Source organism: Rhincodon typus, chromosome 17 (assembly GCF_021869965.1).
Source record: "Rhincodon typus isolate 14 chromosome 17, sRhiTyp1.1, whole genome shotgun sequence".
NCBI classification, from domain to species: Eukaryota; Metazoa; Chordata; class Chondrichthyes; order Orectolobiformes; family Rhincodontidae; genus Rhincodon; species Rhincodon typus.
In genome coordinates, this window is record NC_063348.1 from 4,730,231 (window position 1) to 4,748,830 (window position 18,600).

General features: G+C 41.6%; 1 protein-coding gene across 1 annotated transcript in view; it reads left to right on the forward strand.

The window, feature by feature from the left end:
* Window positions 1-18,600, forward strand: part of ptprja (protein tyrosine phosphatase receptor type Ja) — a 102,671-nt gene that overhangs the window by 78,848 nt on the left and 5,223 nt on the right. The window contains exons 23-27 of the mRNA XM_048607138.1: window positions 166-239; window positions 2,657-2,791; window positions 4,341-4,460; window positions 9,095-9,255; window positions 14,283-14,418. Coding sequence (XP_048463095.1) covers window positions 166-239; window positions 2,657-2,791; window positions 4,341-4,460; window positions 9,095-9,255; window positions 14,283-14,418 — 626 coding nt within the window. The remainder of the gene's footprint in view (window positions 1-165; window positions 240-2,656; window positions 2,792-4,340; window positions 4,461-9,094; window positions 9,256-14,282; window positions 14,419-18,600) is intronic.

An 18,600-nucleotide genomic window follows, 5' to 3' on the forward strand; every position in this document is an offset into this window, starting at 1 on the left:
TCTCGGATTCTCCAGCATCTGCAGTTCCTACTATCTCTGATTCAACTTTGCCCTAATGCCTGTTGAACTGGTCACTCAAGAAGCTCTTATCTTTTCTTTGTGTTGTATATTCTCTTGCCACTTTATCTCTTGTGTAAAATAATCATGTTTCTGTGAAACTTTTAGATGATGCAAGTCGAGTTAAACTCTCTGTCACTGCAGACCCATCCAGTGATTACATCAATGCTAATTTCATGCCGGTGAGTTACATCAGTTTATTGTTGAGAAGGTTGACGATATATTATTTGTCTTTGAGAGTTTGGATGCTAAAGTGGAGGAGCAATGTGTAGCTTTAAGTTTGATTTGTATTACTGTGTTGTGTGTCAGGGAAAGGACATCTTTTTTTAGTTTCATTTCAGCTTTGTTCTGAGTGGTGTCAGGGTGACAAGTGATGTGTTTTGTTTACCGGTATATAAATGAGTTGTTTAAAATCCTTGAGAGGAATAGTTTAGTGCATTAGAAAAAAAAACGGGGAGAGGAAAAAGTTTGGGCTGTTGCCTACGAACAAAGTGTTCAATGATACACTGAGACAGAAACATCTGCATTTAGAAAGGCGGTGTACGGGTTTCTTTAAAGGAGAAACAGGTCTATGACAACAGATCTACTACTCGTTAAGGAGCAATGTTCCCTCTATTTATTTCTCTGCTGCATTTCCCTCTGAGGTCCAAAATTGGAAGCCATTGCATTGGCACATTGATTTATGTGCATGGAGCCTCAAAACAGCCACACAACTTAGTATGGACATTGGTTAACAGTCTCCAAACAGTTAGGGAGGGACTGGGAAGACGTCCTGAGGTACTTAAGAGAAAAGATCCCAAAGCAGGAGGTTGTTGAAAAGATGAGTTTAAGAAGCACATGTTAAGTAGTAACATGTTAAGTGCTAGGACAAGAGGGCATAGCCTCAAGAATAGAGGGAGCAGATTTAGGACTGAACTGAGAAGGAATTTCTTCACCCAGAGGGTTGTTAATCTATGGAATTCCTTGCCCAGTGAAGTAGTTGACGCTACTTCAGTAAATGTTTTTTAAAAAATGGTAGATTTTTTTTGAACAATAAAGGAATTAAGGGATACGGTGAGAACGTGGGTAAGTGAATCTGAGTCCACGAAAGGATCAGCCATGATCTTATTGAATGGCAGAGCAGGCTCGAAGGGCCAGACGGCCTACTCCTGCTCCTAGTTCTTATGTTCTTATGTTCTAAATGACCAGAGATGATAGTTTGTTTAGGAGGTCTTGGGGAAAAGACATTAAGATAATAAAAGTAAATGGAGGAGTTTGCTAATACAAAACAGTTTTCCTAGTTGAACAGGGAGCTTCAAAGTGGAGACGGGCATGACTACTCGTTCCAATTTGAGTGTCTGCAAAGTGGTTGTTGGAATAACATGGTTGAATCTTTCTTTCTGATATTTGTAAGGAGATCATTTCAAATAGTTAAACTTCTAGAATCCATTGTTAAAAGTATATTTGCAGCCTCTTGTAAAAATTTTTACATGAGCAAAGTAAAAATAAACCTTATGGCCAATGAAGCCAGGTCTCACTTTGTGATCTGACTTGTCCAGTATTATTTTCAGCTGAAAGCGTAATATTATTCTGTGTTGAACCTGTAGATCTAGTTACGTACAAACTACCAAAAGTCTTTGATAACCTACCGTCAAGTAAACTCATGATTTATAAATGAAAGGATGTAGAATTGGAACAAGCATTGAAATGGATAGCAAATGTCTATAAAACAGGAAACAGAGGTGGGGATAAAGGTCTTTATTCAGACTTGGAAAAATTGTTGTTCCAAAGGAATTAGTAATAAATGATTTGAACTCTGGTATCTGAAGTGCAAGATCAGCTTTTTTTTTGGATTGGGGGTTTGCAATGATTGTAACAAAATATTAATGTTGATCAACTGTTGACTCAGTTTCTGTGTAAGAAATAAAATATCACAATTTTGCAGTGTCTCTAACTGTTAGGAAAGTCTAGTTGACAAATTATGATTGGACAAAGATGCACTTGTATGTCATGACACCCATGCAGAATGTCGAAGTGACACTGGATGCTATTACATCATCTGCAGTGACTGGTCCAGCAGTCAGTATCGTTCATTGTTATAGTCATCATAAAACTTGCGGGGCAGCACGATGGCTCAGTGATTAGCACTACTGCCTTACAAAAACAAGGGTTCGACTCAAGCCTGTCTGAGTGGAGTTTGCGCACACTCCCCATGTTTGCATGAGTTTCCTCCCACTGTCGAAAGATGAGCAGGTTAGACAGATTAGCCATGTGAAATTGTCTGTAGGGTCCGGGGCTGTGTAGGTTAGGTGCATTAGCCATGGGAAATCCAAGGTTACAGGGATAGGGTAAGGAAGGGTCACCAGACCTGAAATGTTAACTCTTGATTTTGTTCTTCACAGATGCTGCCAGACCTGCTGAGCTTTTCCAACATCTTCTGTTTTTGTTGTTGTAGGGATAGGGTCAGGGTTTGGGTCTGGGTGGGATCCTCTTCACAGGGTTGATTATGGATTCAATGGGCCGAATGGCCTGCTTCTACACTGTAGGGATTCTATAACCTTCCTGAAGAGTGATTGTGGCTCTCCCTTGTTTCTTAACCCAATGTTCCGTTTCTTTCCAGGGCTATAATTCGAAGAAGGAGTTCATTGCTGCACAGGGACCACTAATGAATACAGTCAGCGATTTCTGGCGAATGATTTGGGAACATTATGTGCCAGCCATTGTCATGCTCACCAAATGTGTGGAGCAAGGGAGAGTAGGTTCATCATTCTCATTCTTATTGATCTTCGAAAAGGTTTAACATTGCATTGTAAATGTGAATCCACATTGCATACTTTTCGCCAATCAGTAACTGAGTGTTCGTACTCCAACACCGGCCCCAAACTCTCCACGTATAACTATTCGCCCTAAATCTCAGCACTGTCACATCGTGGGTGTTGGATGTAGCTAAGACTTTGTCTTGAAAAAGTAAAAACAGCATTGTGTTTTCTTAAATTCTCATTGAAAATGCTTCAGACATGAGGCCTTATAAGTGCATTTCATGGGAGTAATTTTTTACCTTTGCCAACTGGACATTAATCTATTGGAACAAACTGTACATTAGTTGTAGCATTTGACCTATTATTACCCAAGCAATGGTAGTGATAATCACCAACAATATATCAAAAGAAAATTATACTCTCAAGGATATCACAACGAGAGAATATTGCTCTCCAGGAAACTTGTCTGTCCCTTATCTAAATGTAAGGTTTCAAAAAATGTGAATCCGGGAGGACTACCTTTTGAGAAACTGACACAAGTTTTACAGGCTTAGGACAGACCTTGCTTGGGATAGGATTTTGACGGGAAAATGAGAATAAAGGCCACTGGCGGTTGGTAGTGAGTCAAAAGACATTTTCTGTGAGGCAGTTGATGGGTCTGAGAAATATGGTAAGGCCTGAAAGAGAACAGCAGCATCTGTGGAGTCCCTGTGTGGAATATGCATAACGTAGGTTATAACATATTCAGCTCAGTGTGAGAAACATATCTCTGTGCAGCAGTCGGGATATCCTGATCGGAAGTTTCAGTGGGATCTTAGAGTAAAAGATTTTCCTGAATAGTCTCTTTCCTTAGTGCGCCCTTTTTAATGACCTGTCGCTTTTGACTTGCCAAAACTGTTGGATATCCTGCCAAGTCATAAGATGACTGAATAGGTCTCAGCAAAATCAGTAAAAAGATCACACACACCCATTTGAACACATGGAGATGGATTAATATTTTAAAATGAGCAGCATCCATAATAGATGGCAATTTTACACGTGATGCCCCAATTGAGTCAGATGTTCCACATCAAAAAATACATCTGAGCATTAAATAGCTCCTGACTTAGTGTGCCTATGGAGCTTGCATCATTTAGTTAGGTCTTCATAACTTAAGAAGTCTTTGTACTGATATCAATTATGGCGTACAAAAAATTCCCAAACTATTCTTTTTGATCTGTGAAACATTTGTATGATTGATAGCTTAAGTATATAATCAAGATAATTGCACATTTATTTTGCACTGAAATGTGTGTCTATTAGAGATAAGAAATATCACAGACCTATTACTAAAATTACGTTTTGTAATAAAGCTCTGTGATTAACATTGAGTTCTATTATCTTACAGCACAGCAACATCATTTCTGTTGTGTACAAAAGGTCTAAGAATATATTCCTTAATATAATTTACATTCTACTCCATGAATTTGATCAAAAAAAAAGTCGTCATCGGAATGCTCTGAAATTGTCAGCCATACTTTATTTTTTATTAATTTGTCATGCTAGGCAAAATGTGAGCAGTATTGGCCAACTGAACGCCCCCTCATCTTTGAAGACAAAATTGTTACTTTGACATCGGAAATAGTTCTCCAAGATTGGACCATCAGGGATTTCACGATAGTAAAGGTAAGTCATCTAATGGTTTAGGGACTTTACATAAGTCAGAGAAATTCAGACTAAAAGAAGTGAATCATTGACCACAGCTTGGATTCTGACAGCAGACAATGAGGTACACGATGGATGAAATAGAGAGTCATAGAAACTACAGCTGCTGTCATCAAGCAAAACACATGATGTAATCTCTGTCTTAATCGCAATGGCCAAAAATATTTTCTTTTGTTGCCCAGAGCATTGGAAACGCACACTTCCAACTCCGTCACCGGCTACCACATGGATTTAATTACTTGGACAATCCTTTCCCCTCGTAACCATGTGCCTGTAAAGGTGTTTGAGTATCTTGGTGGGGGACCTGGTGTCAGTTTGATGATAGACAGCATGGGCTAACATAGTGCTTACACAGGCTGATGTTCGTGATTAGATTACATCCTGATGTGTGTCCGAGTGTTACAGTGATGAGAGAATACAAGCTATTCTGGAGAGAGAATACAAGCTATTATTTTATCAGAATCTCTGATTAGGAGGGTTTTATTTAAATTTATTTCAAAGGCATTTGGGCAATTTGAAGGAGACTTGCCTGGGGTCAGGAGCAACCTAGAAACATAGCCGTTCAAAGCAGTTAACAAAATAAATTAACTCAGTGAAAGAGTATAATTTTGTAAAACTTTCAGATTGGGAATATTTGGTTTGTACTCTACAGATTATTAAAAGTCTGGGAAAATCTAAGCTCTTAGTTGTCAAGGGAAAAGGCCTCGCAGCTCATGAACAGAGAACAGAGAAGAAGCAGTTAAGTCAAACCTACAGATTTGGTACGAAAGGAATTTCCCTGAATTTTCGAGTGACTGTACAGTGATAACTTTGGGGAGTAGTTCGAGTTTTGTTTTGCTGCATGTTTTACATTTTTAAAAAAAAAATTATTTATGTATTTTTGTGGGATGTGGGCCTCGTTGGCTAGCCAGCATTTATTGCCTAATCCTAGTTCCCTTTGAGAAGGTGGTGGTAGCTGCCTTCTTGAACCGCTGCAGTTCACCTTCTGTAGGTTGATCCACAATGCCATTAGGAAGGGAATTCCACGATTTTGATCCAGCAACAGTGAAGGAATGGCAATATATTTCCAAGTCGGGATGGTGAGTGGCTTGGAGGGGAACTTGCAAGGGGTGGCGTTCTCGTGTATCTACTGATATTGTCCTTCTAGATGGAAGTGGTCCTGGGTTTGGAAGGTGCTGTCTGAGGATCTTGGGTGAATTTCTGCAGTGCATCTTGTAGACAGTACACACTGCTGCTCCTGAGCGTCGGTGGTGGAGGGAGCAGATGCTTGTGGATGTTGTGCCAATCAAGCAGGCTGCTTTGTCCTGGATGGTGTCAAGCTTCTTGAGTGTTGTTGGGGCTGCACTCATCCAGACAAGTGGGGAGTATTCCATCACACTCCTGACTTGTGTCTTGTAAATGGTGGACAGGCTTTGGGGAATCAGGAGGTGAGGTACTCGCTGTAGTATTCCTAGCTCCTGACCTGCTGTTGTAGCCATTGTGTTTATGTGGTGAGTCCGGTTGAGTTTCTGATCAATGACAACTCCCAGGATGTTGAAATTGGGGGATTCAGTGGTGGTAACACCATTGAATGTCAAGGGGTGGTGGTTAGATTGTCTCTCATTGGTGATGGTCATAGCCTGGCATTTGTATGGCACAAATGTTCCTTGCCACTTGTCAGCCCAAGCCTGGATATTGTCCAAATCTCATTGCATTTGGATACAGACGGTTTCAATGTCTGAGGAGTTGCGAATGATGCTGAACATTGTGCAAACATCCGGGAACATTCCTACTTCTGACCTTATGATGGAGGAAAGTCATTGATGAAGCAGCTGAAGATGGTTGGGCCTAGGACACTACCCTGAGGAACTCCTGCAGAGATGTCCTGGAGCGGAGATGGCTGATTTCTGACAACCACGACCATCTTCCTATGTGTCAGGTCTGACTCCAACCACCAGACAGTTTGCCCCCTGACACCAACTGATTCCAGTTTTACTCGGGCTTCTTGATGTCAAGGGCTGTCACTCTCACCTTACCTCTGGAATTCAGCTCTTTTGTCCATGTTAGAACCAAGGCTGTAATGAGATCAGGAGCTGAGTGGCCCTGGTGGAACCCAAACTGGGCGTCGCTGAGCAGGTTATTTCTGAGCAGGTGCTGCTTGATAACACTGTTACTGACACCTTCCATCACTCTACTGATGATCGAGAGTAGACTGATGGGGCGGTAATTGGCCGGGTTGGATTTGTCCTGCTTTTTGTGTACAGGACATACCTGGGCAATTTTCCCCATTGTCGGGTAGATAGCAGTGTTGTAACTGTATGGGATGAGCTTGGCTAGGAGAGTGGTATGTTCTGGAGCACAAGTCTTCAGTGTTATTGCCAGAATGTTGTCAGGGCCCCTAGCCTTTGCAGTATCCAGTGTCTCCAACCATTCCTTGATATCACGTGGAGTGAATCGAATTGGCTGAAGACTGGTATCTGTAATGCTGGGGACCACTGGAGGAGGCCGAGATGGATCCTCCACTTGGCAATAAGAACAACCTCTCTCTCAACGTCAGCAAAGCTAAAGATCTGATCATTGACTTCAGAAAGAAGGGAGGAGAACACCCCCCCCCCTCCATCTGCATCAATGGAGCTGAGGTTGAGAGGTTGGAGAGCGTCAAGTTCGTCAGAGTAACAATAACTGACAACCTGTCCTGGACTTCCCGTGTATATGCGATAGTTAAGAAGGTACAACAACGCCTCTTCTTCCTCAGACAACTTTGGAAATTTGACATTTGGTCCGTCACCGACTTCTACAGACACACCATAGAAAGCATACTGTCCGGGTGCATAATGGCCTGGTACGACAACCGCTCTGCGCAGGACCGTAAGAAACTACAGAAGGTGGTGTGCACAGCCCAGACCATCACGGAAGCCAACCTTCCATCCATGGACTCTATTTACACGGCTCACTGCCGCGGAAAGCCGGCCAACGTCATCAAGTGCCCTCCCACCCTGGTAATGATCTCCTTCAGCCTCTTCCGTAAGGCAGAAGATACAGAAGCTTGAACACACGCACCAGCAGGTTGAAGAAGACCTATTAGACTGATGAATGGACTGTGTAACTTCAAATAATGCTGATGTTGCTAATGTTGGTCTTGTCTAGCGCATGCCCTGTGCAAGGTAACTTATATGCCTCTGCCTGGTTTTCTTTCACCCTATGATCTGTATGTACTGCTCGTAAACAAAGCTTTTCACTGTACTTCCGTTTATGTGACAATAAATCAATTAAATCAAACAAAGTTATGGGAAGGTCTGGGACAGATACCTTGCCCAATTAAGGCCATTAAGTTTTAAGAGTTGCAACCTGCCCAGCCACAATTTTTGAGGTTTGTATTAATGCTCCCTGTTTTCCTGATTGGCCTCCTCCCACAAGGTCTGTTTCTCCACTCCCCCCTTCTGAGTTTCTCCCACAAGAAAACTCTCCTCCCCAACACCGTGGGCCTCCCAACTCACAACCACCCCGAGTCCCATCACGATTGTCCTGTTAGTCCTGGTATTGATTCATGGTACTACGAGCAGTGCCAGCACTCATCATTCTCACGGTGATACTCCTGATAAGAGATAAGTAACAGGCAGAGGTAGCATTGGGGTGCACAGGACTCTGAGGCAGAACTTGCTGCCAAGTAGATGTGTTCCTCGCCATCTCTCTGAGTGGCAGGATGGATAACCCTGCTGCCTGTTAATTCTGTCCTGAGTTGATGAGGAATCAAACATACCTGACGTGCAAATGGAATGCAATTTACCAAAAGTCTGAGAGCTTTACATGGATTGGGATAAATAGAATAAACTTACCCAAACTTTTGTTGCGGCCTGTTGAATCATGGGCAGGATTGAAGGAGGTTTTCATGAGTTGCAAAAGCATATTGAACCAATAAAAATCACTTTGTTTCACTCAGCGCTCAGTATATGCCAAGCTTACTAAAAGTAGGCATCAAGTGTGTTTCACATGGATATTTAGGTCATTTGGATTATACAACTCAAATGCCTACTTGTCCACCTCCTTTAATGACCAACCCCTGACAATACCTCACATGGTCAGTTGTCATCTTTATGCTAACTTCATATCTCTGGAGCCTTTGTTTTCTTAGGAATTGATCAAATTCTCTTTTGGATCCTTTTGCAGAGTCCGGCTTTAATGCACAGTTGGCAGTCTGTTCCTTAAATCAAGGATAACACTGTACAAAGAAATCATGTATTGAATTGAAGTTATCTCATGATGTTTCTCAATCAGAATATATGTCCTTTGGTTCTCCTGCCAGATTCAGAGTATTTCTTTGAATGAGAGTAGATGCAGCTCCCTCTACCTAAATGTTCAGTAACCTAAAGCATGGAATTATCTTCTTTGTCATCCTTCAAGTCTTGTGTTGCTAGTTTAGAGTAGTGGAAGTAAGCGAAAAGGAGAAGTTAGTAGATACACCAATAACTGCCAGCGGCAAAGTAGTTCCTTGCCTTGTCTTCAGCAATAAGGTCTATACTATCCTTGCAAATTATCAAGAGTGACAGGTTGTTTGTTGTTTGTCTTTGCCTGTTCAATCCCTCTGATAATGCCATCTATTTCTTTGTTTTCTGCAGGATAAATCTGGAGACAAACGGGCCCTGCGGCACTTTCACTTTACAGGGTGGCCTGACCATGGAGTTCCGAGCACCACAGGAGTCCTTATTGAGTTCCGGAACCTAGTGCGGCAGTACATTAATCAGTACCCAATGAGTGGACCTACTGTAGTACACTGCAGGTAGTGAGACCACCATTCTACTCCTGTTTCAATGTCATGTATTCAATACTGATTGTTGTGTGTTATACCTTTTGCACTGAAACATTTAGGCTCTGCGCAGTAAATCTTTATCTGTTACTTTCTCTCTTTTTGACAATTGAATTTGTGCAGAACTTGATGCAATATTGCTGGACAAACGGGTTACTGAACAAAATTTCACAGGTGTCTCAAACCCTGACGGGAATAGTGCACCAGAGGTTGATCCCCACTTTTCCACTGCATTATCTCAAGGATGGTTAATACCTCACTCCCAGCACCATCTAAAATAAACAACACTTTCTCTAAATTTTTTCATCAACAAATAAGAAAATGAGAAAGTTACTTATTGTACCAAGCCCATCCTCTAACATTTGGCAAAGCATTATATTAATATTTAAAATTAAGTTATACCCACATTAAATTCAAAGATTCCCATGTTCATTCAGAAAAAAGGACACACGTGACAGGTGAGAGGAGAAGGGCTTTGTTTTAGGAATGTTGTGGGCTGAGAAACATAGGCAAAAGGGAACAACATCTGTGGATCAAAGTCTAAACCAAAAGTAGAAATGAAGTGACTTCCTGTCAGTTTTTGTCCATTCTTTAGTGATGACATCATGTTGTTGACCATGCTATCGCCCAAATCAGTAGCTGGTCAGTTGGGCCTAGGGCTTGGCCTGTGTAAACTGTTTCTTTTTACAGAGTCTTTGAGTATTATTCCTTCCCCACTCACATGAAGAGAGCAATTTTAGTTGCTGCCTGGTTTGACAATCTAAATCATAGTGATCTACTTCCAAACAAGATATATGTCGCCATTGTGTACAAAAGGATATATTTGGGTCTAATGAAATATGTTCTAAGGAGTAATTGAAAGAGGAAAAGTGATGTGTAGCAGAGAGGTTCACAGAGAGAATTTCAAAGCCTATCACATTAATAGCTGAAAGGTCACTGCCAACCACGGTGGACCAATTGAAATCAAGAATGTCTCAGGCTCGAGTTGGAGGAATATAGAGATACCTTGTAGGCTGGCAGAGACTACAGAGGTAGGGCAGGGAGAGATCATGGAGGGAGTTGAAAACTACAATGATTGAGGTAATGCTTATCCAAGACTTAATGTGAGTCAGTGACCATATGATTGATAAGTAAATGGGACTTGGTGCAAGTTAAGACAAAGACCAAGAGGTTTGGATAGCTTTGGCTTATGTGCAAGGCCAGCCAGAACCTAACGTAAGCATCAAGTGTAGAGATGACAAAGTCATGTTATGGTGAGGTTTTCAGCAACAAATGAGCTGATGCAGGACTGGACATGTGCAATGTTACAGAGATGGAAATGGGAGAAGCTGCTATTGGTATGATGAAAGGAACCTGAGAAATTCATCTTGAGATCAGGTATGATGCCAAAGTTGTGAATAACCTTATCAATGCGAGGGATGTCACTTCTTTTTTTTAATAAACTAATTTGTGTGATACAGGCAATGCTTGCAAGGCTAGCACTTGTTCAATTCTAATTGCCCTTGAGAAGATCTTGATGAGACAGTGTCTTGAACTGCTCTAGTGCAGGTATATGCGCAGCGTAGTTTGAAACAGAACTGACTTTGTAGCAGGAATTGAAAACAGTGCCTCTGGTCCCCCTGATATGAAGTTTGAGGGAATTTATTTTTAGATAAGCAGTTTGACAATTTTGAGACCGTAGAAGGGTTGAGTAAAGTGATGTGGCTGGTGAGTCAGACATGGATGCTGTCACTATTCATGTGAAATTGACGTAAGATGATGCCACATGAGGGACAACTTGTAGATGAGAAATGGGAGGGACTGAAGATGGATCTTTGGGGAACATCAGAGGTAATGGTGTAGAGGTGAAGAGAAGCCATTTCAGATGATAATTTGGCAACAAAGGTCACAAACATTCCCAAAGAGGGCCCAGTAGAAAATTTAGTAGGTGCTAAAGATACTCTCACCAGATTTCATTTACTTGCACGGGATTTCTGCTGGATGATGAAGTCGGCATGCACATGCTGCATTTTATTCTATGCGTTGGGGAGTAATTTTCCTTGAAATGGGCCAGGAAAATATGAAAATGGCGATGACTGAATTGAATCAGTGTTTTTCTGGTGGTAGCTTCAGTGTGGGGATGTGAAACCACTTGGCAGCGGCAGGAAGCGAATTAAAGTTGCTCCTAACTGGTTTATGGGCTAAATGCAAGCAAATGGGACTAGTTTAGTTTGGGAAACCTGATCTGCATGGACTAGTTGCACCAATGGGACTGTTTCCATGCTGTATGACTCTACCAATACTTGAGACAGGCTCTTAATTGGCTGCCTCCCATAAGATTGTGCCTGAACATCCACATGAACTACCTGCTGATCCAAGAATGGTCCCAATGCCCAAAAATTGTCATTGAGTCCAAAGATTCTTTATAGCCACTGCTGATCCAAGATGATGAGACAGAGAATTGCACAGACAGATTGAGGAGCTGGGAAGGAATTGTAAATTAAATTTATTTGGATCATACTGTTTCCACTGATTTATTCCTGGTTAGATCAAGGAAAGGTAGGATCAAGGAAAACCCTAAAGCTTTCTATAGGTATGTCAGGACTAAAAGAATGACTAGAGTAAGATTGGGGCCGGTCAAGGACAGTAGTGGGAAGTTGTGCGTGGAGTCCGAAGAGATAGGAGAGGTGCTAAATGAATATTTTTCGTCAGTATTCACACAGGAAAAAGACAACGTAGTCAAGGAGAATACTGAGATACAGTCTATTAGACTGGACGGGATTGAGGCTCATAAGGAGGAGGTGTTAGCAATTCTGGAAGGTGTGAAAATAGATAAGTCCCCTGGGCCGAATGGGATTTATCCTAGGATTTTCTGGGAAGCTAGAGAGGAGATTGCAGAGCCTTTGGCTTTGATCTTTATGTCATCATTGTCTTCAGGAATAGTGCCAGAAGACTGGAGACTAGCAAATGTTGTCCCCTTGTTCAAGAAGGGGAGTAGAGACAACCCTGGTAATTATAGACCAGTGAGCCTTACTTCGGTTGTGGGTAAAGTGTTGGAAAGGATTATAAGAGATAGGATTTATAATCATCTAGAAAGGAATAATTTGATTAGGGATAGTCAACACGGTTTTGTGAAGGGTAGGTCGTGCCTCACAAACCTTATTGAGTTCTTCGAGAAGGTGACCAAACAGGTGGATGAGGGTAAAGCGGTTGATGTGGTGTATTTGGATTTCAGTAAAGCGTTTGATAAGGTTCCCCATAGTAGGCTATTGCAGAAAATACGGAGGCATGGGATTGAGGGTGATTTAGCGGTTTGGATCAGAAATTGGCTAGCTGTAAGAAGACAGAGGGTGGTGGTTGATGGGAAGTGTTCATCCTGGAGTTCAGTTACTAGTGGCGTACCTCAAGGATCTGTTTTGGGGCCACTGCTGTTTGTCATTTTTATAAATGACCTGGATGAGGGCGTAGAAGGATGGGTTCGTAAATTTGCGGATGACACCAAAGTCAGTGGAGTTGTGGATAGTGCGGAAGGATGTTGCAGGTTACAGAGGGACATAGATAAGCTGCAGAGCTGGGCTGAGAGGTGGCAAATGGAGTTTAATGCAGAAAAGTGTGAGGTGATTCACTTTGGAAGGAGTAACAGGAATACAGAGTACTGGGCTAATGGTAAGATTCTTGGTAGTGTGGATGAGCAGAAAGATCTCGGTGTCCATGTGCATAGATCACTGAAAGTTGCCACCCAGGTTGATAGCGTTGTTAAGAAGGCGTACAGTATGTTAGGTTTTATTGGTAGAGGGATTGAGTTTCGGAGCCATGAGGTCAGGTTGCAGCTGTACAAAACTCTGGTGCGGCCGCACTTGGAGTATTGCGTACAGTTCTGGTCACCGCATCATAGGAAGGATGTGGAAGCATTGGAAAGAGTGCAGAGGAAATTTACCAGGATGTTGCCTGGTATGGAGGGAAGGTCTTATGAGGAAAGGCTGAGGGACTTGAGGCTGTTTTCGTTAGAGAGAAGAAGGTTAAGAGGTGACTTAATAGAGACATACAAGATGATCAGAGGATTAGATAGGGTGGACAGTGGGAGCCTTTTTCCTCGGATGGTGATGGCTAGCACGAGGGGACATAGCTTTAAATTGAGGGATGATAGATATAGGACAGACGTCAGAGGTAGGTTCTTTACTCAGAGAGTAGTAAGGGCGTGGAATGCCCTGCCTGCAAAAATAGTAGACTCGCCCACTTTAAGGGCATTTAAATGGTCATTGGATAAACATATGGATGATAATGGAATAGTTTAGGTTAGATGGGCTTCAGATTGGTTTCACAGGTCGGCGCAACATCGAGGGCCGAAGGGCCTGTACTGCGCTGTAATGTTCTATGTTCTATGTTCTACTCAGTACTTCAGTCGCATGTGTGTTACCATTAAAAGATTTCCACATTATCTCTCCCTTTGGATTATTTATTTTGTGTGTCACTGTGAGAGCTATTAGTCCTGGGAACTGGAAGTCCTCCTGTTTCTCTGTGACAACATTAAGTGGCGTCATTTTAAAGCAAGATACAAAATAATATTTCCCTAAAATGCAGCTGCTACTACGTCATTATTGCCATTGTCATCAACTTTGTTGTACATAGTATCTTCTCAAAAATTGAAAAACGTTCCAAGAGGTAATGGTGTGACTTTATTTTTCCATTCCCCTTGCAATCATTTATTTTACTCTCTCTGAGTGAGATTACCAATTTGCATTGATTTAGGGATAATCTTGTGCTATAAATCTGTACTCACCAGGTAATAAAGTCAGCTCATATTCATTTCGCAAAGAACTCTTGCAGTGAACAGTTCTTGCAGAACTCTTGCAGCCTTAAAGTGTTAGACTGATACTTTAATATTATGCCATTCAGCTTCTCATGCAGTAATTTTTTTCCTTTCATTGGTAACATAGACGGTGTGATCTGGCTAATGGGACAAAGATTTGACTGCCCATAGTAATTGCAATGTGACTAACTTTTAGTTTCCTTTCTTTCAGTGCTGGAGTTGGCCGAACAGGGACGTTCATCTCCATCGATCGTATGATTTATCAGATAGACATTAAAAGACAGGTTGATATCTGGGGTATAGTTTATGAGCTGCGAATGAACCGGCCGCTGATGGTGCAAACTGAGGTAAGACACCAGGCACCAGTGAATAGTCTAAATGCTCATCTATACACAGAGTCAAGATCATAAAGCCTGGAGATCTACATTGCCACCAATGCATGTCAATCAATGAGAATCTGTTATTTTCCCCATAACTATGGATTAATGTATAAGGGCGCACCCAAAAGACCAGCTCTCATTGTTTGACACTGATAATCTCGGGTCATATTTGTTCTTTTATTTCTTCCTTGTTTGAGTCCAGCAAACCAGGCAATGCAGTTCATGTTTTTGCCATATTTATGAATAAGTGCTACTAAGTTTAAAACTATTGAAATCCACGGTTTGATTTTTGCACAGGATAATGGGAATATTTATTTCAATGATTTTATGCAGCCCTGACTTTACACCCATCATAATCTAATGTATTTTTAGTCTACTCATTTTCCACGCAATTATTACTGAAATGGAGCAGATGACACTGCCAGCTGATCATAATACTGAGAACCTCTTGATATTGCAAGAACCCTGTTTTTATTAACAGATACCTGGTTACTTCAAATTTAGTAACTTTTAACAGTCAGTGTGATACGCTACTGACTTGTATTTCTACTTTCAAAGATTGTCTGTGTTCCTAGTCAGCATGTCAGGGTGAAACCTTTAGGATCACTTTATTTGTTTCTTTATTTCTGTTTGGAATGTCAGCATTGCTGGAAAGCATTTGTCGTCATCCCTCAGTGCCCTTGAACTGATGCGCTCTCGGCCATATTAGGGGGGCAGGTAAGAGAAAACCAGTGTCAACATAGCGTGGAGCTGGAGGAACACAGCAGGCCAGGCAGCATCAGAGGAGCAGGAAAGTCAATGCTTCGGGTCGGGACCCTTATTTAGAACTCATGAGAAGAGAAAGCCATGTTGCTGCAGGTCTGAAGTCACTTGAGTCAGACCTGATAAGAACAGCAGATTTCCTTCCCTAAAGGATATTAATGAAGCAGATGGATTTTTATTTTACAACAAACGATGTTAGTTACATAGTCACCATTAGGCTAGCACGTCCCAAATGGACTGTCCTCCTCCTCCTCCTGGCTGACGTCACAGCAAGGTCTGCATGTATGTTGACGTCACCCATTTTTATTTCATGACCACCTCTCTAGACGTTTACCAGAGGGCTACATTTTAGGCGGAACTTCACTGCTTCTGTATTTTTACACGATTTATCCAATGTTTAATCTTAGCTGAGCCACAATTTCCTCCGATTTAAACATTAGGGAGATTAAAGCCATTTCCTTATAATTTCCTCCAATTAAATAAAAGGAAGATTAAACCCATTGGCTTTAAATAATGCCACCCAAATCTGCTCTCCTCTTGAGCCAATGACTGGAGCAAGGCTGAGCTAGATGTAACCTTATTGTCCTGTTTAACTCTGATCCAATTTTCTGGCCCCATATCTTCTCAATTCTCAAGATCAACCGATTACTAATTCCTTAACATACATCATCTGCACACCTACCTCAGATCAGCTTCTGCTAAAGAGGTTATATCCCTTTCTAACCTCCCCTGACCAGCCTTCTCTGATGCTGTCTGGTTGGTCTCCAATCTTAACCATCCATGAACTTGAGCTCACCTGAAATTTCCTTTCTTTTTCTGATGAGGTAGCGAGGTAGAGATAATGTTTACCCACATTTTAAAACCATGCAGAATTACCAGTCATTATAAATTATATCTGTTCCTTTACTCTTGTTCACTCGCCAGCAAATGATCAACATGTGACTCCACACCCATAACAATGTGGTTGACTCTTAACTACCCTATGAAATGGCCTTTGCCAGCTCAGTTGTTAGACACTTTGGGCAGGAAAAGATGCTAGCCTTGCCAGTGATGCTCGCATTCCATGAAATAATACAGGCAAATAGCTAAGTGGCTCCACAAGTATTTTCAATAAGTTTAAGAAATGGCACCATCTTTCATAACACCATGTTGACTGCTCCAAGCTGTAGTCCTGGATGTCAATTTATAGCACACTCAGAATTTTCTAATATGTTTCCCTCATTGTGAATGTTAGGCTTTACCAGTCTGTGGTTGAATACTGGAAAGTATACTTCTCATCCTGCAGTCATTGGTAATTATTGTTTTCCTGAAAACTAGCAACTGAAACATGGCCACTTTTAACATCCTGATTCCCTGAAGAGCTTCAGATGTCATGGTATGCCAGGAAATCTCGTCACTCTTTAGCCCTCCCAGTTTCTGCATTTCTCATCCTTGATATTTTCAGCTGTGAATTACACCGTTCCCTTCACTATGACTGGAATTTATGAAGAATGCATTCAATATATTTGCTATATGCTAATTGTTTAAAAGTCAGACCTACCAAATCCTTTAATAATTTACTCTGTATCCCAACTGCTCATCCACCTGCTCATCTCATGCTTTTGGTCAATTAATAATTCACTTCTAAGCTAATAATTTGCTGCCTTTACTGCTGTATTTACATTGTTTCAGTTTCATCACCTTCAGTACTAACTGAAAACAAACTGTAGTAGCGATATCTTTTCCTTATTAATAATGTAATTCTTCTGCCTCCCTTTGTATTCATCTGAAAACACTTTATACTCTCTCAGTTCCAGCTTTTGATCATCTTCTGTTGTCAACCGTGTCTCTGAAATTCAAACTGTATTAATGTTCTTATATGTATCTAAGTCCACACTAGGTTCTCCTACAGTCTCTGCATTTATATGAAAGCATTTATGTCCATCCTTGAATAATTTTGTTTCATCTTCTTTTATTTGATGTCTTTATCTTTTGCTCTGGTTTGTTGGCCCCCATTTCCTTGTCTCGCCAGTCTGCACTCTCCCCACAGCCCTTCTCCCCCTTCTTTATAGGAAAAATTAATGCTGAGTTTCATTTGGAGGCCTATGCTAGGATGGATGGTCAGTTGGAGAAGGACTTTAACCTTGGAGGCAGCAAATGGGAGTTGAGCGATTTCCAGACATTGCAGTCCCACCTGCTGGTTGGTGCCTGTCCACACTGTTTTCATGGTGGGGCTAGGGATGGGTTAGGGTCACTGCCTACTGAAGCAGATCTAAGATTGGAGCAGAGGCTGAGGTGACCAGATTGAAGAACCCACTGGCACATCGGTCCAGTTCTAGAAAGAAGTGCATGGCCCCTACTCACTTCAGCCCTTAAATACCCATGCTGTCTTTGACATCACATGATCACTAATACCCTCAACCACAATTCCTCAGCAACCTCAATCTTCCAGCCCCCTTTTAGTCCCTTCGCCCCCTTTAGCCCCCCTTTTAGCTTTAGTAATGGCTGAGTTTCATTGAGTTTCTTTCTTCTTTCTGACAGACCTAGGCTTCCCCACATTATTACGTTGCTCACGTATTATGCACATTATAGATACAGGATGAATGGGTATGAAGGAGTCGAGGGGTAATCCAGGCCAAGGGATGCATGGGAGTTGGAGGGGCAGAAGGGAGCTAAAAAGGGGGCAAAGGGTGTAAAATGGGGCAAAGGGAGCCCCCTTTAGCTCCCTTGTAACTCCCTTGTAGCTCCCTTCTGCCCTTCCAACTCCCATACATCCCTTGGCCTGGATTAACCCTTGACTCCCTCCTACCCATTCATCCAGTATCTATAATGTGCATAATACGTGAGCAACGTAATAATGTGGGGAAGCCTAAGTCTGTCAGAAAGAAGAAAGACGACTTTAAAATCCACTTAAAATATCAATTCTCCTAACAGCAAATGAAACTCAATGAAATCAAGCTCATAGCCCATTTCATAAATATGCCAACAATCCTGACTGAGCTGGATCCATTGGGGTTGACTCTTAACTACCCTCTGGTAGTGGGGTTTGAAATGTTGCTGGGTAAAAGAGTGAGATTCCATCAAATAACTATGGTCAGAACCTCCAAAATATCTGTGCTTTTTAAGATACTGAGAAATTCAGCCATTACTAAAGATTTAAACAAGCTAAATAGATGGCTGAGTTGGAATTCAAGGAACACATGAATAAAAAGGGGACAATGTACACAGTCAAATAATAATTCCACTATTGTGCAAACCAGAATATCACATTATCCTGTGGGCTATACTATGTCTGCAGATTTATCCACTTCCACAGTGTTGGTCTATTTAATGACCACTATTCTTTTTGAAGCAAAGCTCTTACATCAGTCCCTATATTAAACACACATGACTTATCATAATGAGATA